The sequence below is a fragment of the Hypanus sabinus genome, chromosome 21 (genome assembly GCF_030144855.1).
Source record: "Hypanus sabinus isolate sHypSab1 chromosome 21, sHypSab1.hap1, whole genome shotgun sequence".
Taxonomy (NCBI): domain Eukaryota; kingdom Metazoa; phylum Chordata; class Chondrichthyes; order Myliobatiformes; family Dasyatidae; genus Hypanus; species Hypanus sabinus.
In genome coordinates, this window is record NC_082726.1 from 10,645,795 (window position 1) to 10,663,548 (window position 17,754).

The 17,754-nt window shown below is 39.1% G+C and overlaps 1 protein-coding gene across 2 annotated transcripts in view; it reads left to right on the top strand.

Moving 5' to 3' along the window:
• vps13c (vacuolar protein sorting 13 homolog C) overlaps positions 1 to 17,133 on the top strand; it is a 386,360-nt gene extending 369,227 nt beyond the window's left edge. For both annotated transcript variants that reach the window (XM_059945984.1, XM_059945985.1), the window contains 3 exons: positions 10,086 to 10,206; positions 11,536 to 11,619; positions 16,725 to 17,133. In XM_059945984.1, coding sequence (XP_059801967.1) covers positions 10,086 to 10,206; positions 11,536 to 11,619; positions 16,725 to 16,814 — 295 coding nt within the window. In that variant the 3' untranslated portion in view covers positions 16,815 to 17,133. The remainder of the gene's footprint in view (positions 1 to 10,085; positions 10,207 to 11,535; positions 11,620 to 16,724) is intronic.
• Positions 17,134 to 17,754: the final 621 nt, after the last annotated feature.

A 17,754-nucleotide genomic window follows, 5' to 3' on the forward strand; every position in this document is an offset into this window, starting at 1 on the left:
ACAGGAGGGGCAGGACTGGCAGCTTAATGTTCCAGGGTTCCGATGTTTCAGATGTGATAGAGGCAGAGGGATGAAGAGTGGGGGGTGGTGGCATTGCTAGTCAGGGAAAATGTTACAGCAGTGCTCAGGCAGGGCAGATTAGAGGGTTTGTCTACCGAGGCCATATGTGTGGAGCTGAGAAACAGGAAAGGTGTGACCACATTAATGGGGTTGTATTATAGACCACCCAATAGTCAGTGAGAATTGGGGGAGCAAATCTGCAGAGAGATAGACAACTGCAGGAAACGTAAAGTTGTGATAGTAGGGAATTTTAATTTTGCTCGTATTGATTGGGACTCCCATACTGTTAAAGGTCTAGATGGGTTAGAGTTTGTAAAATGTATTCAGGGAAATTTTCTAAATCAACATATAGAGGTACCGACTAGAGAGGATGCAATATTAGATCTCCTATTAGGAAACGAGTTCGGACAGGTGACGGAAGTGTGTGTAGGGGAACACTTTGGTTCCAGTGATCATAACACCATTAGTTTCAACTTGATTATGGATAAAGATAGATCTGGTCCTCGGGTTGAGGTTCTGAACTGGAAAAAGGCCAAATTTGAAGAAATGAGAAAGGATCTAAAAAGCATGGAGTGGGACAGGTTATTCTCTGGCAAGGATGTCGTTGGTAAGTGGGGGGCCTTCAAAGGAGAAATTTTGAGAGTGCAGTTTGTATGTTCCTGTCAGGATTAAAGGCAAAGTGAATAAGAATAAGGAACCTTGGTTCTCTAGGGATATTGGAACTCTGATAAAGAAGACGAGAGAGATGTATGACATGTATAGGAAACAGGAGCAAATAAGGTACTTGAGTATAAAGAGTGCAAAAAAAACTTAAGAAAGAAATCATGAGGGCTAAAAGAAGACATGAGGTAGCTTGGCAGTCAAGGTGAAGGATAATCCAAAGAACTTCTGCAGGTATATTAAGAGCAAAAGGATAATAAAGGATAAAATTGGTCCTCCTGAAGATCAGAGTGGTCAGCTATGTATGAAACCAAAAGAAATGGGGGAGATCTTAAATGGGTTTTTTGCATCTGTATTTACTAAGGAAACTGGGAAGGAGTTGATGGAAATAAGGCAAACAAGTAGTGAGGTCATGGAACCTATACAGATTGAAGAGGAAGAGGTGCTTGCTATCTTGAGGCAAATCAGAGTAGATAAATTCCCAGGACCTGACAGGGTATTCCCTCGGACCTTGAAGGAGACTAGTGTTGAAATTGCAGGGGCTCTGGCAGATATATTTAAAATGTTGGTATCCGTGGGTGAGGTGCCGGAGGATTGGAGGATAGCTCATGTTGTTCTGTTGTTTAAAAAAGGCTTTAAAAGTAATCTGGGAAATTGTAGGCCGGTAAGTTGTTTTTTTTTAAATTAGTTTTTTTATACATTTTCTACATCGCTACAGATAAAAAAAAACCCAGATTGAAATGAAGAACATTAATACAGTGCAAAAATAAACATACAATAATAATATAATACAAAAGAAGATAATTGAGAAAGCACCCAAATTGAAGACATGTAAAATCAGTATCCTCCCCAAGCCCCGCAACAAAAAAGAACTCCAGACCAACCACAACACAATGTAGAGAATATAAATCAGGACATTCAAACCCCCAAAACTGTAAATACACTTAGCAGCAGAAGATATTAATGCCTACTACCAAAAAAAATGGAGCTGAAAGCAAGGGACCGAAAAAAAAAAACCTTAGTTAAGAGGAAGGTTATGAAAGTACTCAATAAAAGGTCCCCAGACCTTATGGAACTTTGTATCCGAATTAAGAACTGAATAATGAATTTTTTCAAGGTCTAAGCAGGACATAATATCATTAAGCCATTGAGCATACGTGGGCGGGGCAACATCTCTCCATCTAAGGAGGATTAAACGTCTGGCCAGGAGAGAAGCAAAAGATAATATTCGACACTTAGTCGAACTCAGACGTAAATCTGTATCGCCCAAAAAACTGAACAAAGCAATTAAAGGGTTAGGTTCTAGGTGGTGATTCAGAATATAAGATAACGTTATGCAGACATCTTTCCAAAATTTCTCCAAACTAGGACAAAACCAGTACATATGAATGAGAGAGGCCTCGCCCCTTTTGCATTTATCACAAAGAGGACTAATATTAGGGTAAAATCGAGATAGTTTAGATTTAGACATATGGGCTCTATGAACAATCTTAAACTGTAAAAGGCAATGGCGAGCACAAAGAGAGGTTGAATTAACCGATTTGAGAATCGAGTCCCAAGTCTCATCAGATAAGTCTCATCATGCTCCCAAGCCATTCTAATTTTATCCACAGGGGCACGCCGTAAGGATGCTAATTTATCACGAATAAATGATATTAAACCTTTACCTAGTGGATTAATAGAAATAAATCCATAACATTTTTCTCAGGCATTTCAGGGAAGTTAGGAATTAAAGGATTAATAAAGTGTCTAATTTGGAGATATCTAAAAAAATGAGCATTGGGCAGATTGAACTTAGCAGAGAGCTGTTGAAAAGATGCGAAGCGATTATCAATAAAAAGATCTTCAAAATGTCTAATGCCCTTCCTGTATCAATCATGGAATGCTGAAACATACGTAGTAGGTAAAAAAAGGTGATTATGTAAGATAGGGCTAGAAAAGGAAAAACCATGGAAACCATAAGATTTCCTAAACTGAGCCCATATACGCAAAGTGTGTCTAACAAGAGGATTAACAATTAATCTGGACAAACTACTAGGGAGTACAGAGCCAAGAAGTGCAGAGATAGATAAATCTTTAGTGGAACTCAACTCCATTGCCACCCAATTAGGGCACTCGGGTTGGCGATGGAAAAAAGACCAAAAGGTAGCACAACGTATATTGGCTGTCCAATAATATAAACGAAAGTTAGGTAAAGCCATGCCACCCTCTTTTTTTAGATTTTTGGAGATAAACTTTATTAATTCTAGAGCGCTTATTCTTCCACAGATATGACAAAATAATAGAGTCTAAGGAATCAAAAAAGGATTTAGGAATAAAGATTGGGATTGATTGAAATAAATATAAAAGTTTAGGGAGAACATACATTTTAACAACATTAATACGACCTACCAAAGACATAGATAAAAGTGACCATTGTAACAGACTCTGTTTTATAGTATATGAAAGATTGGCAAAATTTTCACGAAAGAGATCTTTAAACTTCATTGTGACTGTAATCCCAAGATAAGTAAATTGATTATGAACTACTTTAAAAGGGAGATCACGAAATGTTAATTCTTGAGCTTCTTTATTAATTGGGAAAAGTTCGCTCTTAAGTAAATTAAGTTTATAGCCAGAGAACTGGCTAAACTGATCAAGAAGTGAAAACACTGGAGGTAAGGATGTAGACGGATTTGAAAGAAAAAGTAATAAGTCATCAGCATAAAGAGAAACTTTATGCTCAACCCCTCCTCTCCAAATCCTGGTCAATTCAGGACAATTTCGAAATGCTATCGCCAAAGGTTCTATAGCCAAATCAAAGAGAAAGGGACTTAAAGGGCATCCCTGATGGGTGCCACGTTTGAGGTTAAATAACTGGGATTTCTGAAAATTAGTCAAAACGGAGGCAGTACGACACAAATACAGCAATTTGATCCAAGAGATAAAGCTTTGACCGAAGTTAAATTTTTCTAAAACTGCAAAAAGGTAGTTCCACTCTATACGATCAAATGTTTTCTCCGCATCGAGGGAAATAACACATTCAGGAATCCCAGTTGGAGGTGAATATAAAATGTTAAATAAACGCCGAATGTTAAAAAAAGGAAGACGGTTTTTAATAAAACCAGTTTGATCATCAGAAGTAATAGAGGGAATAACAGTTTCTCATCTATAAGCCAAAACTTTGGCCAAGATCTTAACATCAACATTAAGCAAAGAAATCGGCCTATACGAGGAACACTCTGTTGGGTCTTTACCCTTTTTTAATAAAAGAATAGTAGATGCCTCATTAAAAGAGGGTGGCAATTTACCGTAATTAAATGAGTCAGATAATACTGAAAATAACTGAGGGGAAAGAAGTGAAGAGAATGATTTATCAAATTCTACGGGGAACCCATCAGGTCCAGGAGATTTCCCTGAAGACAATGCAGAAATTGCAAAAGATATTTCTTCTGATGATATAGGCGCATTAAGTTTGGCTTTAAAATCAGATGAAAGCGAAGGAATATTCAGATTATTTAAAAAATAATCAACAGAGATATTGTCATTCAAAGATTCAGAGGAATAAAGTCAAGAATAGAAATTTTTAAATGCGTCATTAATTTCTAAGTGATCTGATATAAAGTCTCCATTCTCCTTCCGGATCTTTGTAGTATGTTGTTTGGCTTTGGAACGCCTCAGCTGATTGGCTAGATTTGTCACCATGAATATAGAAACGACTCTTACTTTCAAGAAGTTGGCGATCGACAGGTTGAGTAGACAGAAGATTAAATTTAGTTTGAAGTTCTACACGCTTCTTGTATAATTCAGGATTCTTAGTTTGAGCATACAGTTGATCCAATTCTTTAATCTGATTAATGAGGTCTAATCGATCTGCACAGGACTTTCTATTAAGATTTGCTGTATAGGAGATTATTTGACCCCTCAAATATGCTTTCATGGCGTCCCAGACAATCTGGGATGACATTTCAGATGATGTATTGGTGTTAAAATAAAAGGTTATCTGATCCTTAATAAATTCTAGAAAATCATCATCCGATAATAAAGTCGAGTCAAAATGCCAGTGTTTATTCCTCTGAGGGAGACCAGGAACATTTAAAGACAAAGTAATTGGGGCATGGTTAGAAATCAGTATACTCTGATAGTCACAAGAATAGACAAATGGAATAAGTTGATTATCGAGTAAAAAGTAGTCAATTCTAGTAAAGGTATGGTGAACATGTGAAAAAAAAGAATAGTCTCTCTCAGTAGGATGAAGGAAACGCCATATATCAGAGACACCATAATTAGAGAGAAAAGAGTGAATAGCTAAGGCAGATTTAGTAGGTAGTCTAGTAACAGAGGACGATCGATCCAAATTGGGATCTAACCAACAATTGAAATCGCCACCCAGTATAAAAGAGTATGAGTTTAAATCTGGTAGTGAGGAGAAAAAACGTTCAAAAAAATTAACATCAAAATTGGGAGCATACAGGTTTGCTAGTACAACTTTAGTATTGTATAATTTACCAGAAACAATAATAAAACGGCCATCAGATATCTTATTATGGAGTTCAAAAGGAATATTTGAATTAATAAGGATGGAGACCCCCCCCTAGATTTGGCGGCAAAGGATGAATGAAAATGCTGACCCGCCCACTATGACAGAAGCCGAGAATTATCAAAACTACGAATATGAGTTTCTTGAAGGAAAGCAATGTCAGCTTTGAGTTGTTTAATATGCGAGAAGACCTTCCTTCTTTTAACAGGATGATTCAATCCCTTTACATTCCAGCTCACAAATTTAAGTGAATTAACCATTATCAATTGTTAGTGCATAGAAGGTAGCAGGCATATAAAAAATCAAGCAGTACAATAACAGTCTGGGAGCAAAAATGTAAACATAGATCCATAGAATCAAAACAGAGACATGTCCTGAATAACAAAGGAAAACAAAAGAAACAGTGAGTAGTGTTGGAACTGGAGAATCCACCCCCCCCCCCCCCCCGCAACCCAAAATTAGACGGCTACCTAAAAAAGCAGCTAGCTCTACCAAAAAAATTAACCCAAGTATGACTTCCAGTTCTGTGTCGTTAACAAAAGTTCTGTATAAATAATATAGCAAATAATAACTAATTTATGCACTAGAAAACAGAATTACAAATAGGAATAACTTCAACAGAAGTATAAAACTTAATACAAAGAAAATCAGAAGAAAACTAAAACTAACCTACCCGCGAAAAATTATAAAAGATTAAAAGAAAAAAAAAGGGAGGGAGAAAAGGGGTAAATTATAAAATTCAAAGAGAGTCCTTATCAACCATTTACAGAAAAAAAAAGCAAAACTTAAACTATGAATCAACCAACAGGGAGGCCTTCAATAAAAACTGCAAACCTCCAAAACAAGTTAAAGACAATTGTAGTTCTCTATAGATAAGGTTATACAAAAATAAAATAGATTACACAGGTAAAATCTAAAAGTTCACAGGGAAACATTAAACTTAAATTATCTATTTAGAAAAAACGCACCAAGTCCAGAGAGAGATTGACTACAGCCCTTAGAGTTTCAATAGATAATGTCTGAATTATTCAAGTAAAGTCTGAGTTCGGAAAAAATAGTTTTACTTCGAGAAGTACTTATCAACCATTTTAGAAGGTCAGGCCAGTTCCGAAGAAGACGAGGTGGCTGGAAGACTTCCAACAAACGCCTCAGCCTCCTTCACTGATTTAAACCACTTATAATCTCCACTAGTAAGCATAATTCGAAGATTGGCTGGATTTCGGAGAGAGGGTCTGAATCCGCGATCAAAAAGCACTTTCATTACACCTTTAAACTCAGCACGCATCTTCAGAACCTGGGGGGCAAAGTCCTCCACAAAACGAATGACCGTATTTTGAAAAGCAAAAGTACCTCTGCGGCATGCCTCCATCATCAAACGGTTTTTCACCTGGTATTGATGAAAGCATAAAATAATTGGCTGTGGGCGGGAACCCAGAATTGCTTGAGGAATATAAATCCTTTGTGCCCTTTCAAGCTCAGCTGGAGTCGGAAGAAATTCTTTCCCGAAAATCTCACAGAGGAACTTAGAAAAAAATTCAACGGGAGAGCCCTTTTCGGTGGCCTCTGGCAAACCAAGAATTCGTAGATTGCAACGTCTGCTCCGATTTTCAAGATCCACCATTTTGGAAAAAAGTTTACTGTTCTCCTCTAAGTTGGAACAGAGAGTTTCAAGATACTGAACACGGCGTTTTAAATCTTCAGAAGTTACGTCAATGCGAGATAAATGTTCAGCATGTTCATCCACTCTAGCATTAATCTGATCCAATTTGACATTCAGCTGGTTGAAAGAAGTTCTAAATTCAATTCTAAAATCCATTAAAGTATCTTGTCGATTTTGTTCCAAAACAGCGAGAATGTCAGCCGGCAAAGCCGTAGAAGTTTCCTTTTTCCCGGTTTTAGTACTTTTGGTAGCCATTATAAGATAGATGTGTTCGCAGGCAGGTAAAAGAGAACTAATAAAATACCTAACTAAGGTTTAAGAAGGGAGACATATAGTGCAAAGGTAAGAAGAATAACGGAGCAAAAGTTCGGAGCAACTAAACAATCGCCATTTTACCGGAAGTCCCCCGTAGGCCGGTAAGATTGATGTTGATAGTAGGTAAATTATTGGAACGAGTACTAAGAGATAGGATCTGCAAGTATTTAGATAGACAGGGACTTATTAGGGAGAGTCAACACGGCTTTGTGCGTGGTAGGTCATGTTTAACAAATCTGTTTAGAGTTTTTTGAGGAGGTTACAAGGAAAGTGGATGAAGGGAAGGCAGTGGATGTTGTATACAGTAAGGCCTTTGACAAGGTCCCGCATGGGAGGTTAGTTAGGAAGATTCAGTCACTAGGCATACTTGGTGAGGTAGTAAATTGGATTAGACATTGGCTCAATGGGAGAAACCAGAAAGTGGTAGTGGAGGATTGCTTCTCTGAGTGGAGGCCTGTGACTAGTGGTGTGCCACAGGGATCAGTGCTGGGTCCATTGTTATTTGTCATCTATATCAATGATCTGGATGATAATATGGTAAATTGCATCAGCAAATTTGCTGATGATACAAAGATTGGAGGTGTAGTAGACAGTGAGAAAGGTTTTCAAAGCTTGCAGAGGGATCTGGACCAGCTGGAAAAATGGGCTGAAAAATGGCAGATGGAGTTTAATACAGACAAGTGTGAGGTAATGCACTTTGGAAGGAAAAACCAAGGTAGAACATACAAGGTAAATGGTAGGGCACTGAGGAGTGCAGTAGAAGAGAGGGATCTAGGAATACAGATACTTAATTCCCTAAAAGTGGTGTCACAGGTAGATAGGGTAGTGAAGAGAGCTTTTGGTACATTGGCCTTCATAAATCAAAGTATTGAGTGTAACAGTTGGAATGTTATGATGAGGTTGTATAAGGCATTGTTGAGGCCGAATTTGGAGTATTGTGTGCAGTTTTGGTCACTGAATTACAGGAAAGATATTAATAAGATAGAAAGAGTGCAGAGAAGGGTTACAAGGATGTTGCCGGGTCTTGAGAAACTGAGTTACAGAGAAGGTTGAATAGGTTAGGACTTTATTCCCTGGAGCATAGAAGAATGAGGGGAGACTTGATAGAGGTATATAAAATTATGATGGGTATAGATAGAGTGAATGCAAGCAGGCTTTTTCCACTGAAGCTAGGGGTGAAAAAAAACAAGAGGACATGGGTTAAGGGTGAAGGGGGAGAAGTTTAAAGGGAGCATTAGAGGGGCTTCACGCAGAGAGTTGTGGGAGTGTGGAATGAGCTGCCAGATGAAGTGGTAAACGTGGGCTCACTTTTGACATTTAAGAAGAACTTGGACAGGTACATGGATGAGGGGTGTATGGAGGGATATGGGCCGGCTGCAGGTCAGTGGGACTAGGCAGAAAAATGGTTCAACACAGCCAGGAAGGGCCAAAAGGCCTGTTTCTGTGCTGTAGTGTTCTATGATTCTATGGTCAATTTCAGGAACTGGTCCATTATATTATCTTTCCCTTTCGCTCACTTAGTATCCTTTCATGTGATGTTCACAGCTACAGGAAACAGTCTCTGCTATTCCCAGGAATTTCTGCTATAGAATATAGTTTCTTGTAGCTTCACCAACCTGTTCTTTCTTGTTTGATTACAGTCACAGAATTTCTCGTGTTTATTGTCAGGAAGGTTGTTCATGAATCAGTGTTGGTAGTGGCAGAGAGAATTTTGGAATAGAGTTGGACAAGGGAGCTGTGCAACTTTGTGGCTAATAACAGCTTTTTGAAACTTAGTTTTATTTCTTCCTGCTTTAATGTCCATCTTAAATCTTCTCAATGTTATTCCTGGCCCTTCCCTCTGTTTCTGGTTCTGCTGCTGGAAGAACTTGGACTTATTTCTTACAAATTTACAGTTTGTGTTTGATGTGTTTATCCTTTGAACTAATCATACAAACTCAAAAGCACATTGGGCAGCAGCTGCACCTCAAAACTTCGAGCTAATTTTCAACTCTCAGGGGTTTAACTGATCCAGAGGCTTCGAGAATGGGAATTCCATTTCAGCAGTAGTACAGCAGGACCAGTCTGCATTCGAGATCAAAGTGTGGAAGGAAATGGCTCATGCCATTTTGCCTTATGAAGAAAGAGGGGTTAGGTAGTAAATTGTGAATTGGAAGTACTTTCTTAAAAGGAGTGGAAGTTGGTTCAGTGGTATCTTTCTGTAGGGAAGTGCAGGAGCATTTCAATTTATGGGAGCCTGTTAGAAAAGTTAGCACTTGTCTGAAGAGCTGATTCTACACTCATTAGAGACTATTCTGTACGTAGCTCCAAGGTTTATAGATCTATGTCAGAAGGCCAGAAATTATTAACTGTTTGGTGAAGAGTAACCAAACCTTTTTGAAGGAAAAGTGTAAGAGCATTATTTACAAATTTGTCAGCACCAGTGAGCCACACACTACTGAAATTAAACATTAAGAACATAGAAACTGGAAAAAGTGTCAAGTTGAGGGTATTTACTGTTGTACGGTGCCTGCAACTTGAGTTAAAAAATTAGTAAAGCTTAATTTATTAAGTTCATATTAGATAAAATAAGTTTAAATTTTATTTTATGATTAAATGTACTTTTAGAAAATTGGTAATAATTTGTTTTTTTGTAAAAGTACTATAAGTGACAATTATTAGAATGAATGAAACCCCAAATATTCAACAACTGTGTTGTTTAAAATGTGTGGAATGCCTTGAATCATAAAATAGCTGTATCTATCAAGTGATCTAGTGGTGGGCCCATTGAACTTTTCAGATCACTTCTTCACTATCATCCGGAGTTAGACCTTGACCCCACATATACAGTGACCTCTTCTCCTCTTGTTTTCAAATACTTTGTTCTTTTAGGAGAGTGATCTGCGCATCTGATGAGATTCTCTGCCATCTTGGTTGTGATTGGAATTATGTATTTGATGAATTTATTGGACCGCCAACTTTGGAAGGGAATGTACTGAGCTTGTATATCAAGGTACATGTGTGGGATACTGGATCTTTATGTGGCATCACTTAATGTTTGATGGAAGCATGAATTAACATCCTTTACATGATATTACATTGTTAATTTTGATGCTAAGTAAATTTTAATAAGTGTTAATCAAGGGGCCATTGTCTTTTTTAAAGTAAACATAGGCCTCTTACTCCTCTCCAGTGTTCCTGGTCAGAACCTTTCAGTCTTGTGATTTAAAATTTAATTGAGAGCTTTCATCTAAATAGAGAAGTCTTTGAACTTTTTTTAATCTTTCCTGCAAGATTACATAAAGAATCAAAAAGTATATGCCACTCTGAATGGTTCATCAGAGTGAGAATTAGAACAATGGTCTGTCTAAGTTACAAGATGAGTATATGTAGAATATAAAAGCAAGGGTGTACTGCTGAGGATTCATTTGGAATATTGTGAGCAACTTTAGGCCCCATATCTAGGAAGTGATGTGCTGGCCCTGGGGAGGTTCCAGAGGAAGTTCACAAGAATGAAACACTTAATGTATGAGGAGAGTTTGATGTCTCTGGGTCAGTGCTTGACAGGGTTATAAAGGATGAAAAGGGAAAGGCCTGGATAGAGTAGATGTGGAGAGGATGTTATCGTCAATAGGAACATCAAGGATCCAAGGGCACAGCTTCAGAATAAAGGGATGTCCTTTCAAAACAGAAATGACAAGAATTTTTTTTAACCAGAGGGTGGTGAATCTATGATAGATTCTTGATTGGTGAAGGGGTTAAGGGTTATGGGAAGAAATGGAGAAGAAGGTTAAAACAAAAGCCATGATTGAAGGGTGGAGCAGACTCAGTGGGACCAATAGCCTAATTCTGTTCCTATATCTTATGGTCAGATGAGCAAGTTAATTGCACAATCTTGACATTACAGGCACTATTACACCTCTTTTCACGTTATGTTATTTAAATGGAGTCACCAACTTCCAAAATCAGCCAGTAAAATAAAGCACATTGGTATTAATCATTGTTCAGTAGGAATTGTAGAAAATCATAGTGACAAAATATGGACTTGTCAGTATGGAAAATCTGGAGTTTGTTTTATGAAGGAAGGAGTATCTTACCTGTTCCCTTTTACTTCCTCTGACAAGGTTTAGAACTCTGTGTACCCATAATCCATTTGCTGGTCCCAGAACTGGAGGTCTGGTTATCAGGGATTATCTTCTGTTGTGCATTATCTGCCCTTCCACTATCTCAGCTGTGGCTTGTCAATCCTTTTAAAATACAGATCTGAAATATTTCCATGAGAAATGTATAAAAATTGAACCAGCATTAACAATGACAATGATGTATTTTGGTGGTTCTATAGGATCAAACATTAATCAGTTTTACAAACGCAAGAAGTGAAGGTTTTGTGAAGAAAGTGGCTCTCCAGGATGAGAATATGGCTAAGGTAAATATTTTAATCTCAACAGTGATTTGACATGCTAAGAGTGCAATTTGTTTTTGTAAGATATCTCTGTTAGTCACTGTATACACCCAGCCATGTTCCAATCTTAAATAAGTGTTCAGTTCTAAGTAAGATTGAGGACCTAAGGGCAAAATTGCTGTATTGGAAGGCAAAGGAGAACTGCTGTGTTCGGTGCTTTACGGAGATGTGGCTCACTCCGGATGTGTTGGTAAGATCTGAAGGCTTCTTGATACACTGGATAGACCAGACTGCTGATTCAGAAAAAAGGAAAGGGTGGGGGTCTGTGGTGCTTGGATTTGGTGGTCTTTTACCGTTGTTCCCCTGACCTGGAACATCTAATGATTAAGTGCTGACCATGCTATTTACCAGGAGAGTTCTCCTCCATGATTCTGACTGCAGTTTAAATACTGCCCTGCCAAAAGCTGATGTTAATCAAGCACTCGAGGTATTGAATGCTGCCATCACCAGACAAGAAACAGCTTATCCCGACACATTTCCTATCATAGTTCAGGGCTTCAATCAGACTTGTTTGAAGAAATCCCTGCCCAATTATCATCAGCATATAAGCTCACTTTCAGGGTCTCTTCATCTCATGTTCTCAATGTTTATTGTATTTGCACAGTTTGTTGTCTTTTGCATATTGTTTGTTTGTCCACCCTGTTGGGTGTGGTCTTTCATTGATTCTGTTCTATTTCCTGGATTTACTGTGTATGCCCACAAGGAGAAGAACTTCAGAGTGGTATGTGCTGGTACAGTACAGTGCAGAAGTCTTAGACACATATCTATATCTAGGGTGCCTAGGACCTTTGTGCTATACTGTATTTGTGAACATGAAGCTTGTTTGTAAATCTGACAGGAGCATAGGATGTTTGGAATGGCAAGGGTGGAGCACTGCGGGAAGGCTGTGGGACAGGTGGCAGAGGAGTGCCGGGGGCAAAAGGTGGCACCAGCCCTGAGACACCAGACAAGGTTATCTGGTTCCAAGCAATTGGTTTATTTTTCATTGCAGAATGTCTCTGTGGTGCTTCCCATTCCCTCCCCGTCCACTTTTCCCAACTATGATTCCCTTCTCCCTGCTTTTTCCCCACTCTCAGACCACAGTAGAGACCCCGATCAGATTCAGATTTACCATCACTCAGATATGCCATGAGTATTTTTTTGCGGCAGCAGTACAGTGCAATACAGAAAATTACAATGGTACTTTGCAAAAGTCTCAGGCACAGTATTGTACATATATATGTACTTCGATAATAAATTTACCTTGAACTGAGTTTTTCACAGTTGACATGGTAATGAAGAAAGTACATGGCACACTTGACTTACTGGGTATGTTTTAGAATATAGGAGTTGGGACAGTAAGTTGCATGTTTATAAAATACTTATGAGGTCTCACTGGAATGTTCTGCTCAGTTCCTGTTACTATGCTGTAGGAAGGATGTGGTTATATTGGAGAGAATGAAGAGGAGATTTACCAGGATGGTGCCTGAATTGGAGGACATTAGCTCCATGGAGAGATTGGATAGACTGTTTTCCCTGGAGTGTTGGAGACTGGGGGGAGGTGATCTGATGAAATTACGTGTCTAAGAGAGATATGGATAGGCTGAATGGTTAAAATCTTTTTCCCATCATAAGGGGTATCAAAAACTATAGAGGGCAGAGATTTAAGGTGAGTGGTAGGAGATTTTTAGGGAACCTGAGGGATGAATTTCTTTTCACACACAGAATATGCTGCCAGAGGAGGTGGCGCACATGCTTACAATGACTACATTTAGGCAAACACTTAAACATGTAAGGTATTCAAGTATACTATTGTAATGTGCTGCTTTGGGTTAGAGTAGATGGGCAAAAAGATCAGCATGGACACGGTGGGGTGAAGGGCTTGTTTCTGTTCTGTTCTGCCCCACTCTGCCTTCTTCCTGATTTCCCCATGCAGATTTCGGCCACATTCAAGATCCGTGTAAGTTTACTGTTTTACAGTGACGCACTCCCTCTGCTGGTGGGACTCAGTTGAGTTCTTCCACAAAATCCAACTAATGCTCTGCTTCAGAGTGGTTACACAACGGGAGGCTGCTGTGAGATCTGTGTAGGAGTATTCCAGATAATCCCACATCCTGCCCTCTCCCATGGCCCTGCAAATTCTTTCCCCCCAGGAGTGATCCAGCTGCCTTCTGAACCAATAGAGTTCAGGCAGCTTCCCTATGTACTCCGGCAATGTATCCCAGTCCCAAACACAATGCATAAAAACATCCGCATTTCACTTCTGGGTCTTTGGCCTTTAATAAAGGCGCACATGAGGCTAATGTGGAATTGGAGAAATATACCAATGTGGACTGTAATCTAGTTTACAGGCAGGAATTGGAGACCGGGAATTGACCATTCTTCCAAGATGTCTTGCAGTGACCAGAAGGGCACTACAGTGAACAGTCCGTCAGTCTCATCTGCTCACAATGTACACTTGCTGCCCGTATTTCCATTTCAATTCTAACCTGCGGTGTATTTTTTATATAATTCTTCATTCTTTATAATTGTTAAACGTTTTTGTTGCATGCCATCCCCTGACAATACACCACAGCAAATTCCTACATATAATTGCACCTATATGGAGGAATAAAGTTGATCCTTGATCCTTTAGCCAGGTTAAGAAAGGATAGGAGCAATTGTTGTCAGAGTGACCGTCAGGGAAATGATGGTGTCAGTGCTTGAGCCACAGCTGTTTAACATTTCTGTCACTGATTTGGCTGATCGATGAAAAGTTAAATTTCCAAGTTTGCTGATGATAGTAAAGTGGGTGGGTTGTGAGTGCAGAGGAGGAGGAAAAGAAGCTTCAGGGGGATACGGACAAGCTGAGAGAAGGAGCAAGAACGTGGTGGGTGGAATATAATGTGGAGAATTAGTCTGGTTATCCACTGTGCACTTAACAGGAAGGCAGAGTGTTTGTGAGCATTTGGGCAGTGTTGAGCTTCAAAGTCACTGAAAGTTAACATGTAGGTGGAGCAGGCAGATCGTATTTTGGCCTTCATGAGTTCAGAGATAACACAGAACATAGAACAGTACAGCACAGGACAGGCCATCCAGCCCTTGATGTTTTCTGAAACTAATTAACCATTTAGTCTCCCGTTAATCTAATCCTTCATCCCTATACATTGGCTATAGCCCCCACTTCTGTCCATATCATGTGCTTAACTAAGAGTTTCTTATGCTATCTACCTCTACCACCACCCTGGCAGTGCACTCCAGGCTCTCACCATGCTGTGTAAAAGAAAATACTTGCACGAGTGCAGGAGGTGTCTTACGACAGTTGTGTGGGGTTCTGGTGAGACCGTACTGCCAGTAATGTGTACTGTGTGAGTCTGTCCTTACCTGAAAGGGATACACTTGTAATGAAGGGAGAGCAGAGATGGTGCATCTGTCATGTGAGGAGATACTGAAAATGCCAGACCTGTGCTCTCCCTAGTTTAAAATAACATGGTACGAACATTTGTACTTAATGAAACGGAGAAGGCTCAACAGGGAAGGTGTTTCTCTCACTGAAATCTTGAATCGTGGGCCACAATCTCAAAATGAAGAGTTGGCCTTTGAAATGGAAACCAGGGGTGGTGTCTTCATTCAAAAGTAGTGAATGTTAGGAATTTTCATCCTCAGAGGGCTCAGTTAGCAATTCCATTCCAACGGGGTTTCAAGAAATGAAAGGATTGAGTTGATGTGGGGATTAGGTAACAGAGTGGTGATGAGTTAAAACAGAAAATGAGAGCAGAGCACTCCTTTCAGACCTGCTCCACCAGGCAGCAGTGGCATGGCTGATAACCACCTCCCCTGCCTACCCCACCATCACCTTATTCTGGAATCCCTTTGGCAGAAAAATGCTACAGGTTGAAGTAATTTCTCCTGATCTCTGTTTGCTGAGGTTGTGATTGGCATTTGGGGACTCTCCTCCTGCCACTGAGAACATCCTCCAGTGTCATGTTTGTCTGGTTTGGTTTGAAGGTCATAATTTTCTCTGTGCTTGTTGAATGGAATGGGAGGCTCAACGGGCAACATGGTTCTATTTCTCTGTTACTTTCTTAATGTTTGAATGGCTTCGTTGGTTCTAATTGGGAAACTGTCTCCTGGATCTGAGGCACTCTAGAGTTGGCTGGATAAAGTGAATGAGTGAAATTTCTTTTCATACTCCTTGCTTACCTTGATCATTTGCTGCAAGTTCTATGCTGCATGCCTCCTGACACGAGCTCTGTACAGGTTTGGGGTTGGTCAGCAGCATTGCAGTTTTACAGCACTGCACTGTGGGTTTCTTTTCAATCGTTTATCTGTATTCATTTCAGAGAGCATGACGATAACAACAGTGATGTGCTCAGATTTGGATCAATTTTCAAATAGAATTTTTTTAAATTGTAATTTTCAAAAAATCACAACTATTGTGGTTATTTAGGAAGGAATGTTTCGGGGTTATAAGTGATGCTGCCAGTTTCGATGTTTTCCTTTATCCCACCATCCCCATTACTGTCATACCTTTCCTCTACTTATCCTCTCCATCTGCCTATTGCCCATAGCTTCCTCCAACCATTAACTCTCCCCATCACTTTCCCTTTATTCCATGAACCACTGTCATCTTCTATCAGGTTCTTCAGCTGTTTTTCACTTCCATCCTTACATCCCAGCTTCTTACCTTGTTCTCTTTCTTCCCCTGCCCCACACCTGCTTATCATCTCCTCACTTGGATCCACCAATCACTTGCCAGCTCCTGCTCCACCCTTGCCCTGCCATTTTACACAGGCTATCTCCCATCTTTCTTTCAGTTCTGATGAAGGGTTTTGGCTGGAAATTTCCCTCCACAAATGCTGCCCGACCCACTGAGTTCTTCCAGCATTTTGTGTGTTGCTTTTAATTTATTTGTGTGCAATTCGAAACTTCAAAATTCTTAAACGTTGTCAAATAACAGCTTGCGCCTAGAGCATTATTATTGAATGTTCTTTAAAATGATCAACAATTGAACTTCTGACTTTGCAATGCAACTATGAATTATATGTTGATGTTTGAATTTCTCTAGTTTAAAAGGACAACTTAAGATGATTGTGTTTGTGTTATTTCAGAGGATGTTTGATGCACTTGAAGAAGCTCGAATAGCAAGAAAACAGCAATGTCTGGTGAAACAGAAATCTTTCAGGTTTTCTAAACCTTGACTTTTTTTGCACTGCCTCTTGTGTTGCACTGGATTAATATCCACTTCTTTTCTATTACATTTTTATTTGTGCTGCAATTTTATTTTCTTACTCTAATGAAATACAAATTCTCAGAAATATGACTACTGTGTTAGGCAGTTCTACCTCTTCCATCCATAGAGAGATGGATTGGTATCAAAATCAGTGTATATTGTGATTCTGTATTTTGTGGAATTCAATCAATAATTTTATGCTAATTTTTGCAGTATCAAAATTGATCTATTTGCTAGAATTGAATTTAAATAATACATTGCAAATAAAATAAAACTGAGTACTTGAATTTTGTCTTTTTTTTATCTGATTTCAAATACACTACAACTAGTTACATTTACAGAACATTGAGTTATGAATGACCATTCTGATTATACAAATAAAATGAATAATATCTTTAACTTGTATAGCTTGACCACTGCTATTTTGGGTTGGCTTTGAAATATATATAATTTAAAATTTACATTTGAATTCACACTTCTGATGTGTATACATGATCTAGATGTAAATGTAGATGGGTAGGTTAGTATGTTTGCCAATGATATGAAGAATGGTGGTGTTGTGGATAGTGTAGAAGACTGGCAAAGAATACAGTGGGACATAGATCAATTGCAGATTTGGGCAGAGAAATAGGTGGAGCTTAACAAGGACAAATGTGAAGTTTTTGCCCCTTAGTAGGTCAAATGTGAGGAGGCAGTACACTGTTAAAGGCAAGACCCTTAACAGAGTTGATAAGCAGGGGGATCTTGGGATTCCTGAATGTGGCTACATGGGGTGATTAAGAAGGCATATGGCATGCTTGCCTTTAGTAGTTGAGGCATCGAGGTCAAAAGTCAGGAAGTTATGTTGTAGCTTTAGACTGTATCTAGAGTATTGCGTTCAGTACTTTGGTCACTGTCGTTATGGAAAA